At 33.5% G+C, this 13,493-nt stretch overlaps 3 protein-coding genes across 5 annotated transcripts; 2 read left to right on the top strand and 1 right to left on the bottom strand.

The window, feature by feature from the left end:
• Positions 1-621: 621 nt before the first annotated feature.
• On the top strand, positions 622-5,441 carry LOC144847991 (autophagy-related protein 101-like). Of its 2 annotated transcripts, none has more exons than XM_078704635.1 (8): positions 622-703; positions 1,217-1,292; positions 1,598-1,675; positions 2,285-2,368; positions 2,781-2,879; positions 3,274-3,388; positions 3,719-3,885; positions 4,863-5,440. In XM_078704635.1, exons 2-8 carry the CDS (start codon positions 1,263-1,265, stop codon positions 4,944-4,946), a joined length of 657 nt encoding a protein of 218 aa, XP_078560761.1. In that variant the 5' UTR covers positions 622-703; positions 1,217-1,262; the 3' UTR covers positions 4,947-5,440. The 2 variants fall into 2 exon arrangements, with proteins under 2 accessions (XP_078560761.1, XP_078560762.1); XM_078704636.1 differs by having other exon boundaries at positions 638-666; positions 4,863-5,441.
• On the bottom strand, positions 5,382-9,477 carry LOC144847981 (di-N-acetylchitobiase-like). Of its 2 annotated transcripts, XM_078704622.1 has the most exons (8): positions 9,286-9,477; positions 8,901-9,039; positions 8,340-8,542; positions 7,787-7,903; positions 7,732-7,750; positions 7,149-7,246; positions 6,613-6,777; positions 5,382-6,400 (listed from the first exon to the last, which is right to left on the bottom strand). In XM_078704622.1, the coding sequence occupies exons 1-8, from the start codon at positions 9,415-9,417 to the stop codon at positions 6,206-6,208; spliced, it is 1,068 nt and encodes a 355-aa protein (XP_078560748.1). In that variant the 5' UTR covers positions 9,418-9,477; the 3' UTR covers positions 5,382-6,205. The 2 variants fall into 2 exon arrangements, with proteins under 2 accessions (XP_078560748.1, XP_078560747.1); XM_078704621.1 differs by having other exon boundaries at positions 7,732-7,903; positions 9,286-9,475.
• A 420-nt stretch (positions 9,478-9,897) lies between these two features.
• LOC144847980 (di-N-acetylchitobiase-like) lies at positions 9,898-13,185 on the top strand. Its single transcript, XM_078704619.1, has 7 exons — positions 9,898-10,075; positions 10,309-10,447; positions 10,766-10,968; positions 11,203-11,374; positions 11,632-11,729; positions 12,007-12,171; positions 12,754-13,185. Exons 1-7 carry the CDS (start codon positions 9,944-9,946, stop codon positions 12,946-12,948), a joined length of 1,104 nt encoding a protein of 367 aa, XP_078560745.1. The 5' UTR covers positions 9,898-9,943; the 3' UTR covers positions 12,949-13,185.
• The last annotated feature ends 308 nt before the right edge of the window (positions 13,186-13,493 follow it).

Raw genomic sequence — 13,493 nt, 5'->3', positions numbered from 1 at the left:
GCTGAGTGCGTACCAATTATGAGATGTATGGGCATACTTTGTGGAAACGTCTGTTGGTAAAAATTCGAACTTATATCAAACAATTGCACACGTCAATCAACCTATATATGGACAGTGATCAGAAGGTATTTTATTATAAATATGCTTTGATTAGGATAAGTTAAATTTGAAAAGATGATACCGTCCGTGAACCAGGAAAAACATCAAGAATCAGAGCAGAGAGCAAATTTTTAGCGCTTGGTGTGTCGTCACGAAACGCGCGAAACTTCATGGTTATCCTCAAACGGTTGTGTACGTGTACGTATAAACGATTTACAGTATTTTCAAAAATGTTGCTTCAAATACACGATATTATTAATATCCTCATTTTCACGACGACGTTCCACTTTCATATATTATTGTAATTCCTCATTAATTGACATTAAAGATACTTTGATTGATGTACTACATATGCCAATTAATTTTTAAACGAACATTTATTCATTAAGCGGAACAAAATGACTGTTGTTCCACCCTTTAAAAAAAGATGATTCGTTTTTAAGCGTCATCTATTGCGTCTTCTGTAGTAGATGAACGCGTTGTGTTTGTGGTTGACGGCATACTCTTGATCAACGCATAACCTAAGAACTTCGTACGTTTGTTGTTGTTTTCGTTGACTAACTTTTTGTTGGTTTTCGACGAAATTTAGATAGGAATTTGACAGGTAAATGATATTTTTTATATACACTATGATTGTAATGACATTAAAGCTATACATCGTTATATTATTTATGTATATATGCTTTTATTGTAGTTATATTTACTTTATTACTTCTTCTAGGCCTAGGCTAGGCCTACCTGGACTAGCTAGTACACGCTAGGCCTAGCTAGCTAGACCTGTCCAGGCTAGACAGGTCTGGTCGTGCAGATACGAATGACGAATTCTAGGCCTAGCATGAACTAATGTTTTCTCTCTAGCCTAGATTTATTTAGCCTACTTAGTACTACTATTCCAAATGCTGTAATTTATTTTATAAAAAATGTATGAATGAATTATATATTGATAGATTGTTTTCAGCAGACAGCATATTTTATTCAATGAATGGCTATTATATTAGATATACAAAAATTGCATAACATATGTTATTACTTGTCTTAACAATTTTATTTTATAGCAATTGTTGTATATCTAGCCATTGTATTAATTAGTATTATTATACCTTTTTTAATTATATAGTACAGTACACCATTCAATTATGTGACTGGATCTACAGAAGAAAACAATGAATGCAAGGTCCCAAATATTGGAACTTGTAAGTTTTGTGTATTGTTATTAAAATGTGTATTTTATTTCATTGAAATTGGATTTTTTATATACATAGGCCTATCTATTATTGACATTTTTTAGAACAAAATTCTCTGTCTCTTCGGACACTACTACACTATAAAACAAAATGTGATGTGCCCATATGGACACGATGGTGTTATAATTACTACCATATTTGGACACATCACACTTTTTTGTCAAACTAGTTTGATAGTATAGACAGAGTTTTACCATGTATTGATTATATAAGAATTAAGATACAATTTATTTTTTTATTATTTTATTTTTTAGTCTTTGGAAGGGATACAAATAGAAGAAGCTGTGCTTGCGTTATTCCATACACTCTTGTTTCATCGAACCACAGGCAAGGTAACGTATGGTTCACATTGTCTTAAAGATATATTGTCCCCCTAAAAAAATATTTTTTTAAATTTTTTTGTTGAATATGTTATTTTAATGTCACATAATAGTTATTCACTCTCACAAAAAATTGGGTCTGAAAAAAATGTATTTACCTGAGAAAAATGTAATTTAAAACAAAAAATTGTCAAATTGTCTGGAAGACAATGAGTTTTTGGGTAATTTAACTGTTTATTTTGTCTTTTTATAGGTGAAATAATTTTTTTCCCCCGTTTTTTTTCTTATGGAAGTGAACAACTTCATTAAAACTGCAAAATGGCCTATTCAAAGTCCGATTTTAAAAATCTTTATTTTTCATGATTTTGGGGGACAATACATCTTTAAGCTCTGTCTACACTATCAAACTTTATGTGACAAAACAAATGTGATGTGCCCATATATGAACATGATGATGACATATCACTACCATATTTGGGCACAACACACTTTTTTGTTAAACTAGTTTGATAGTGAAGACAGAGCTTTAAAATAATCTTGATTAGACTTACTGTATGTTGCATTTTGTGGGACTGATATTTAAAATTGTCCATAATGCTATTTTTAGTGTTTTTTTTTCAGTTCAAGTATAAACAAGAGGGGACGTATTCTGTAGGAACTGTCGGTTTCGTTGATGTTGACTGTGACTTTGTTGACTTCACTTACGTAAGATTTTAATTTTGTTTTATCTCCACACACGACTGTGACTGAGCCAGGATTTGAAAGAAATGACAGTGGGAGTGATAATCAAGCATCTCAGCCACTGAGATGTAGTGCCACTACATCATATTATTGTACACACTGTATGGCTCAATCTCCTTAACTTAAGGGTCTTTCACACCTGTTCCAGTCCGGTACCATCAAATCAAACGCCAATGTTTTGTTTTTACGACTCTCCACACGGCTATTGCGCCATTCAATATGCACGTAGTGACATGAGAACGAAAGTTTTGATTTGCCGGAACAGGTGTGAAAGACCCATTTAGGCTGTACTCTCTTTAAGTTTATACTCTATTACACAGTACAACATATTATTATTATTTTTTTTATTTTGTTGTGAAAATCCACTTTTCTACAGGTTCGTTGCGATTCTGATGAGTTAGATGAAACCCTCAAGAAAGAAGTTGCAGGTTTCAAAGACCTGATGAGATCAACTGAAGGACTCCAATGTGGTCAGGTATGAGTTTTTGAAGATTCTTATAAACAAAATGTGTGGTATTGCCGTTTCCAAATCAGCTATTGCAATGAAGGACTACAATGTGGCCAGGTATCAGTTTTTGCAAATATCTTGTTGTTTCCCAATCAACTATTGCAATTTGCAATATAAAAAAAATTGAACTATATCCAGGGCCAGCATGAATTTCAGACGAGGCGCTCGCCTCATCTGAAATTTTCAGTTTTCACCACCTACTCCCAATTGCCCAGCACAGTTTGTTGTCTTTTCAATTAATAATTATATTTAAAGCATCTTTGCCTCGTCTGTTTTTAACCTCTCGCTACGCCCTTGATATCTATTATTTTATAGTTTATCTATAATAACAAAATATTTTTGAATAATTTAATTTTTATAGATTTGCTTAGAGTTTTATCAAAAACGGAAGAGTAGATGGCCATTTCCACCCGAGAATGTTCCATGGGAACTGTGGATCATTAAAGTGAATGTCATATCATTATCAAATGAGCATGGTAAATATGTTGGTTTAATACGCAATATGGTAGTGAAATGCCCAAATATGGTAGTGATATGTCCAAATATGGTAGTGATATCATCATGTCCATATTTGGGCACATCACATTTTTTTGTCACAAAGTTTGATAGTGTAGACAGAGCTTTCGCACACCACACAAAACACAATTTTACCATATAAAACTCTGGGGGTGTGCTAGGCAATGTAAAAGGGTCTAGCCTGTAATAAAGATAAAGTTTCTTTTTTAAACATATATATACTGTATATATATATTTCAAAATGGTGCCACGTTTGTAAAGATTTAATTTATTTTTCTAATTTTGTTTAGAGAGGCAAACAAATCGTGAAAAGCTTGGTGAAATTTTAAGTGACAAAGTATTATGTATAGCAGAGGCAATAGATAAAGCTGATTACTTACCTAAGGCACCTAACCAATCAGAAGTAGAGTCTGTCTATGATACCTCTTGTAATGATGTTCAACCGTATTTATTCAAGGTATAATACATGTTTACATTTGAATTGTTATTTCACATAGCTCTGACACGACATACACAGACAAATCAATAAAATATGGGTGGGAATGCTTCCTTCACATGCAACATTCAGCCCTTCCCTACCAAACCCCATCCTGAAATATACATTATACTATCAACCATACACGCATGATTTGATTTTGAATGTTAAAGATATATTGTCCCCCAGAAAAATATTTTTTTTTGTTTGAATATGCCATTTTAATGTCACATAATAGTTATCAACTTTGACAAAAAATTGGATATAAAATTGTTTTACCTGAAAAAATGTATTTTAAAGCAAAAAAATTGTCAAATTGGCTGTCAGCCAATGGATTTTTGGTTGAATTTAACCATTTATTATGTTATTTTACAAGTGAAAACATTGTTTTTTCAACGGAAGTGATGTTATTAATATTATAGTTCTTTGCATATCAGCTCTTTATATGTATATTACAAATATTGGTATTTTTATACATATGAATGAATAAAAGAGTATTTTACCTAATCAAAATATTTCTCTCTCCGATTTCAAATTTGTCATAATAATACAGTATGTTGACCTGTGAAATGAATGATTCTAAATTTAAAATATGATATGCTGAACCCAACCTACTTGTTCATTTTAATTAATTACTGGAGTACTGTAGAAATCTGTTTATAGCATTTCCTTTAATCATTCACTCACATATTACTACAGTAATGCCAACCTGTACATTATGAAGTATGTCATCTTAGAACGAAATATCTTGTTGAAAAAACTCTTTAGAATTTAACTAGTACAGAAGAGGCACTTGAGTTGTTTTTACAGCTTAAAACTCTGCTAGTTGATAGACGTACACGATACTTCACAAATGTTTGTTGCATGTCTTATAAAACCTACAAAGATTGTTATTTACATACAGTAGACATTTTTTTAAAAACAATGTCTATTTTTTATTTTTTTTTGTTTTTTCTTAGATTTCTTATCAGTCTTCTACTCCTGGCAACGCATCAATGGGCACGACTGTTCGTAAATTGCTTCGAGACACCCTAGCTTTATGAAAACAAATGATTGCATATAGTACCGTTTGTAAATTGCTTTGGAGACACTCTAGCTTTATGAAAAATATGTAGATTAATGTACCCATTTACTTTATCAAACAATAGGAAAATGCATGTATATATCATTGTACAAAGCGCACACGAGTGATTACCCACTACATAAATATTATAGAAAGATAGAATTATAATGGCTCTACAGAGTACTGTATATAAAATTAAGAAAGCATATGTATTCATAGTATAAACCTTTATTTAGTATTTCCTATGTTAATGTATAAATACAGATGAACTACATTGTGTATAATAGGCATGTTCCAATTTGCTTTATAATGATAACGCCTGGTGGAATTTTTTCGGAAGTTTTTAACATTAAGTATATAAATAATGCATGTTTATGATTTGAATGGAACGATATTACAAATGCCACGTGATACGAAATCAAATTGCAAGGATATACTTAGGTGTGTATGATGTAAATTATAATAAATTACTAAAGTCATTCTTTTTTCTCTCTTTCGTGGGTGTAGCCCACTTCTATTCATTCTTACATTCCGTAACAAAGATATAAAAAAAAGTATAAACAAGAAATATTTCTTACAAAAAACGCCGCTCGACATTTTAAAATTAATCATTGTTCTTTTGATTAATTTATGATTAATTATTAAAAAGATGTTCTTTAATCGCAAAGATACATACAAATCACAGATAGTTCTTTAATTATGAATCACATGCCCATTTTTTCATACACAGCATTTGAAAGAAGACATGTGTACCTTTCCAACAATGTATTATTTGCCAACAAATATTAATCTACTAATTCAAAAATGGCATTTAAAAATGGTCAATTTTGAACTTTAATGTGCTGTAGCCTGTTTGTCTGTGACCTCAACCTGAACTGTATGCATGCAACTGAATACCCTCTAGAGACAACGTGACTACTTCAAGTTGGCACAAGTGGAAATTCTTCCACAATCTGTTGATTGGCGTCTTTTCCCGGACGTTTTTTGGGTCCAGCAGCTGGGACCTATAAATTATAGTGGAGTATGCATTTTCGCAAAAATGTCAGTCTCTCTCTCTACTAAAACAGCTGCTTGCTTTATATCTGATTGCGTCATCTCTTGTGACGTAGCGGGCTAGAGCAGCAGCGTGAAAAACAACGTTTATAACATGTACTGTATGTTGTACTATATATATACATCTATAGATCTATTTACTACAGTAATTCTGGTTCAGTTGTATAAAACACATAATATAAAACTTTAAACTTGTAGAAATGACGTAATCGCTTCCCACATTTCCTTAGCTTGTTGTTTCCCTTTCCCATCGTAGTCCAGACAATCTCCATGCCATACCCCAATTCCTCGTAAGTCTGCGCTCTTGGCGTATTTGTAACGGTAACTAAGAGACTCGGGATCGTCATACCACATCTGATGTGTTCTTCCAGTTTCTGTGTTCTGGAAGATGAAATATGTTTTTAACGACTTTATGATCACTAAAGCACTGTCTACACTATCAAACTAGACTTATGTGACAACAAAATGTGATGTGCCCAAATATGGTAGTGATATGACCAAATATGGTAGTGATATGACCAAATATGGTAGTGAGTTTGAGAGGGACAGATAAAATCGTTTATTGAAAAAATGAGCTGTCTAATCTATCGTACCTTATACTGGAAGTAAGGCGCTTCATAGGTACTGTTCCATAATCGACCCGTTGTAGAATTAGCAGCTAAGATCTGTTGAATGACGAAATACGCTACTTGCTTACCACCCGCGTCACTGCACGGTGCGCCACGGAACGGAACCTTCGCTATACTGCACACGCGATCCTAACAAAAAGTAATAATTATTTAAAACATGGCAGAATAACGTTAAAATATTTGAATGTATAATATTAATTAAAAGATTGGTTCCCACTAGATGCAACGCAATGACGTAAGCCGTAACGCAAGCGAGTTGACCAATCACAAGTTGGATTCACCATCGCTTATGATTGATCATTCGCTTACGTCCTTGCGCTGCGTCATTGTGAGAACCAGGCTTTATGACCGTGTACTGTACTAGCCTGAAAAGTCTTTGTAGTGATCAAAATGAATCCGAGCCTGAATTTGATTTTAGAAACCAGAAGATTGAGATTCTCTACAGGTTTCGTTCAGATAAGACTTTTTACTGGTTAAAAATGGTCACAACTGCTAGTTACCTGTGTTAGATGGAGACATGTGTAATCATATCCATACCATGGTACGCCAAGTACTAGTTTATCGGGGGATATCCCTAATTTTAGGTATTCTGACACACCTGCAAACATACAAAAGTTAAACAACCAAAGTAAACATGTCGAACATAATTTCCATTAAAATATATTTTAATTACAAAATGATTAGTATGTGGCGATAAGCGGTTTGTACTTATCACACCAAACTAAACTGTTATAAGTGCGCACATTTAAACATTTTTTAACGGACAAAATCGATTTAAGGAATGTCTATCTGTATATAGAACGCACCGTGTATGAACAGGTGCCACCGTTGTAAAGGTGTAGTTTCAATAAATTATTATTATTATTGTGGCCTATATACGGTTGTTTCAACGTCCTGCTCGCTTAATGGAAACTAACCTTTTCGACATACATGCAGAATAATTTTTACCTGTTTCATATTCTCCTTTTTGTTAATTCGAGATCGAAATGCATTTATGATATGCATTTATGAAACCCATTCGTTGGAAACAATGTATCCTTTAAAATTCGTAAATTTAGTTTACAAAATGTTGTTTTCACAAACCTTTAGCCGTCTTGTTGTATGGCGAGTTTGCCATGGCAATACAATCACCGTATATCTGACTCTGCTCGTCGTATGACATCAGCATCAGAAAGTCACATGCGTCTGCGATGCCTTTGTAGTCAAAGCAACATTCATTTATGCAGTTAGGGGAGTACATTACGTCAGTACTAACCTGTGTAAAACAACAATTAATCCTCGAATTAGCATACTGTTAACGACGATGTTGATAATGTTGTGCATATTTACCAGCAGTCTACTAGATCTCTTAGATCAGGTGGTCATTTCATTGTCTGCTAGTAGTTTCTAGACTATACTAGGACATCTACATTGGTGAAAGAGCTTTTGCTGTGGCAGCTCCAACTCAGTGGAATTCCTTACCAATTTCACTCAGACAGTGTACTACTCTAAACTCTTCAAGACCCAGTTGAAGTTTTTCCTTTTCAAACAAGTTTTTCATTAATTTAAATTATTGCCACTTCTCGTCTATTTTAATTTATGTACAGCGCATTGAGAGCTTTCTTGTATGCGCTATAAGAGTGAACTATTATTATTTAATGATGCCTGCAGAAAAAAAAAGATTAAAATTAATAACAGAACAAAACTGGTACCTGAGACCCTGGTATAGCTTCATGAAAAGCCTTGGAAGTATCTGAAATTAGTTTTGTTAGCAAGGGAGCTTCTGTGTTAGGTAAAGCCTCTTCAATGTCGATGTTGATACCATCCATAAACTGATCTTGAGCCAGTTTAACTTGTTGCTTTATCCATAACTTGGTATACGTTGAATTTGTCAGTTGTGCAACTGGTAGATCGCCTGTCAAATTAAAGTTTCAGTAACAAAAAAAGTATGAAAAACAATATGGATTATGTTCAGGATCATTGGTATATTCTGTATACGTTAATCGCCATTCACCACCAGGATTTCAGTTTGAAAATAGGCCTATTTATCTTAGTCTTACGATGAAGACTTAAGCTCTGTCTAAAAAGTGATGTGCCCAAATATGGTAGTGATATGCTTTAATATGGTAGTGATATGACATCATCATGTTCTCTGTTGTTTCTGGTTTCGTCTTTATTTCTATGACATGTTATTCATAATTATCAACAATTATTAATGTGTGGCTGACTACAACCAAATTGGATATTATAATGAAACCATGTGATAAGCCTACCTAACAATACAACTCTTGCTCCTTTTGAATGTGCATAGCACATCAGATCAGGGTCATATTTCCCAAACATCGCAACTGTTGTAACTATTGACCAATCATAGCTCTTCCATAAAGTTCCTCGGTGCTGGAATACTAAAACCTATAATTGCCATATAGTGTTAGCCTATTTCATAATCTACAATCATATTTTTTTATATGCAGGCTTATACAAGAAGAAAAAGTTATATTTCCGTCATCATTACTGCGTTGAACAACAACTGAGGTTGAATTAGGTCGGCTTCAGTGGTAAAATAAAATAGGCCGAGATTTAATCGGCATGTTTGCGAATATTGCATAACATCTGCACTACTTATATTTTATTCCCATACAATAGTATATACCTTACCTCTTTTCTTGGAGGACTGCTGACTGGATTACAGAGAGAGCTATCTGAGCATGGACAAGTCGTCAAGCTAAAGACGGGGGTTGATAAAACAGAAAGGGTAATGTTCACAACAAGGAGCCAAAAGAAATCCATACTCTGAAGAAGTACTTATTATAAATACTAGGGTAGCTAAGGCCTAAACTTCCCTGTATTAGTACCAATACGATTTTATTTCCTCGTTGATCATGGGCCTGAACAAAAGAACAACTTTCTTTCCGTCTTTATTGTTTTGCCGCATGAGCAATCATACTATAAAACAGTTCCGTAATAATATTAATGTCACACTGTAGCACCTAATGAATAAATGTCTACGTAGACCTTATTTAAATATTTTGTGAACAGTTTACGCCTTTTTTATGCATTAATTATATGAATTCAATCATTCATCAAAATGGTAAAATTCATTTTATCAATTAGGATTGACTGACATCGCTGACAATTGATTATTGTGCGACGTTTTTCCACTTTTAGGGGAATTCCCCTGAGCTCCATTGCCGTCCACGTCACGCTTCAGTGATTTTTAAGCACTGTCATGTGACAGACCTGTTATGTCACGTGATCTAGAAGGAAACTAAACACACTGATTTGATTCTGGTCGAGTTCGGCGTTATAATTAAAGATGAAAAACCTGAGTTTTTTGCTCGTTTTGAGCATTATTAAATTAATGATATCATTGGTTATTTGTTCGACCTCTTGTCCTTGCTCTGATAGTTCCCTTTGCAAACCAATATCTAGTCCTCCAAGAAAAGAGGTAAGTTCCGGGAGGCTACCTCGATTGTATCAGCTAGGCAACACAGTTTGCCAAGCATGGCAGAGAGTGTGGTTATCATCATGTCCATGCAGCATGATGGTCCTGGCCTGCGACAGCGATGAATTAACATCTTAATGTTCAATCATAAATATGTCATTTATTGGTCACCCATATTTATTATTGTCTACTCTAGTAATTAATAGAATTGAGGTTTGTCACTTGTGATTTTTCAGATTTTTATATTTCAACTTGGCGGATCAGACTGGAAGAGCTATGATTGGTCAATAGTTACAACAGTTGCGATGTTTGGGAAATATGACCCTGATCTGATGTGCTATGCACATTCCAAAGGAGCAAGAGTTGTATTGAAAGGTATATCCCCTTTTCAGCTAAGGTTCTCATTTTAATTTATAAATATGGTGTAAAATAAATGGGTTCAAAAGTGTACACTTTTTCAAGAAATGGTGCATATGGTCTATTGGTAGAAAATAAAACAAAAATATGTGTATAATAATAAATTAATGATAAAATAATATAAAAGTGTAGTAAGAACTTTAGTATTGAATAGATTGTGTGTGCAAATGTTGGTTGTGTGAGAGACAAAGAATTCAATTCAATTCTCTTTATTTTTATACACTTCTACGGTAGACTAAGTTATGATAACCTATCCGTTGTTTACTTTTTTTATAGGTGTTGTGTCAGCAGACCAACTGAATAATTCAACGTATACCAAGTTGTGGATAACGCAGCAAGTTAAGCTGGCTCAAGATCAGTTTATGGATGGTATCAACATCGACATTGAATTTCCTTTAGACCAATCAGATGCACCGTTACTTACAAAACTCGTTGCTGAGACTACCCTAGTTTTTCATGAAATGATACCTGGATCACAGGTAATTTATTTCTTTCTATAAAGCTCTATCTACACTATCAAAAATTGTGTGATGTGCCCAAATATGGTAGAGATATGCCCAAATATGGTATTGATATGACATCAGTATGTTCATATATGGGCATATCACATTTTTTTGTCACATAAAGAATGGTAGATCTTTTGAAATCTCAAACCCATATTGCTGGTCCAAATGAAAATTAAAAATACATTATCATTCAATTATACATTTCAGGTTACCACTGATGTTGCTTGGTCACCTGATTGCATTGACAAGCGTTGCTATAACTACAAAGATATCGCAGATGCATGTGACTTTGTGTTTGTGATGTCATACGACGAGCAGAGTCAGATATATGGTAACTGTATTGCCATGGCAAACTCACCATACAATAAGACAGCTAGTGGTTTGTGTTCTTTATTTAAATTATTATTTCATTTACTCATTAAATTTTATCTCTCCTGTAATAGTGAAAAAGCAAACAAAAATAATGATATAACTTATAATTACCTACCACCTCTCTTACCACCAGCATTCTGTCATACTACTTTGAAGTTCAAATTTTTAACCGTACTAAAAATGAAATCAAAATTCTGAAGCAAACTAAAAGAGGAATAAGTTCACTTTCTTGTATTCACAACAGATTCTGTATTTTTGTTATAGGTGTTGAAAAGTTTATAAAACTTGGAATTTCATCTTATAAACTTGTACTTGGCGTGCCCTGGTATGGGTATGATTACCCCTGTGTAACTTTAACTGAGGTAAGTTTAACGCACAACAACCTTAAGTTCTGTGTACACTCTCAAACTTTATATGATAAAAACATGTGATGTGCCCATGCATATGGACATGATGATGTCATATCACTACCATATTTAAGCATATCACTACCATATTTAAGCATATCACTACCATATTTGGGCACATCACACTTTTTTTGTCAAACTAGTTTGATAGTGTAGACAGAGCTGTTCAATTGGTGTACACACACAATTTGTTATCAGTACAATAGTATTGACATCATTGACTGTTGTTTAGGATGATGTATGCAGCATCAAGAAGATACCATTTCGTGGAGTACCTTGTAGCGATGCAGCTGGTAAACAAGTGGAGTATCGGTATTTACAGAAGATTTTAAGTTCAAGTTCAACAACGGGACGACAGTGGAACAGCACATATGCAGCACCCTACTTCCAATATAAGGTATAAACTTGTTAATATTCTATACTTTTGGTACCTGGTACCCTTTTGATTTTTCTCATGCATCAGGTAGAACAATGTTATTCACTTGATAAATTACTGTTTTATCTGGAGGTTCAGACTTAAAGCCATTATGGCTTATTGTACTAATCTCCACACACAATCATGTTTTATTATTATAAATTTATAAGTATAAATGAAAAATCAAGACTCAGGTTAATATTTCAACATATTTAATAACACTACAGACTGCTTCATAAGAGAAATAAAAATACAGTCTGTAGTGTTAATATGTTGAAATATTAACCTGAGTCTTGATTTTTCATTTATATTTCTCTGCCTCTGTATCAAGCACTCTTATTCATGATCTGGATCAAGTCTACCACGCAGATTAAGTATAAATGTATATAATAATAATTATTATGGTAACTGTATTGCCATGGCAAACTCACCATACAATAAGACAATAATAATAATAATTAGGTTGTGTGAAATAAAACTGAAACTGAACTGAATTCACACCCACCACTATAATTGTACATCTACATATTTTTCCAAACGATTTGAAATAATTTATTTGTATAGAACGTTGAAACGGGAGCGATGCATCAAATGTGGTACGACGACCCAGAAAGTCTAAAGTACCGATATGATTACGCAAAGATTGGTAACCTACGCGGCGTCGGTGTGTGGCACGGAGATACACTTGATTATGATGGTGACGCTGAGGGAAAGCAACAGGCCAAAGACATGTGGCAGGCAATTGCGTCGTTTCTTTGATCGATAGGATGGATTATGATACATTTGTATAAATATTTTGTTATGCTCTTTTCAGGGGCGAATTAACAATATAATTTAGTTTATATATTTTTTTATACTGTATTTTTTTAAATAACTCTTTTAGATTTGTTTTTATATTTTTGTGTCAATTCTGTGGTTAGTCTCAGAATACTATCACTATTAATATGTGATATTTCCAGTTAGTATTGTTAAATATAATTGTAAATTGTTTGATAAGAGTTCTTCCTTGTATCTAGTGTCAGTTCCCATACAGTGTCTACACCCTCATTCATTTCCTCGTCTCATCGGGTGACTCAAAGGCAAGCTCCTACTGTCGCCCTCGTGATGATACGCTCAAATCAATTTGCCTACGTCCTCGCTTTTACTATGCTTTTTGTAATCTTTAGTTTACAAACAAGAATAACAACAAATTCAATTTCATATAATTTTTAATATTCTTGGTCATTTAACTTAATATTTTCTTTTACAGTACTATTTATAAAGAATTTACACAATGATTCTAAATTTGGAAAATAATTGACATG

The sequence above is a fragment of the Antedon bifida genome, chromosome 7 (assembly GCF_963402885.1).
Source record: "Antedon bifida chromosome 7, ecAntBifi1.1, whole genome shotgun sequence".
Classification (NCBI taxonomy): Eukaryota; Metazoa; Echinodermata; class Crinoidea; order Comatulida; family Antedonidae; genus Antedon; species Antedon bifida.
This window is presented reverse-complemented; position numbering and strand designations above follow the sequence as displayed.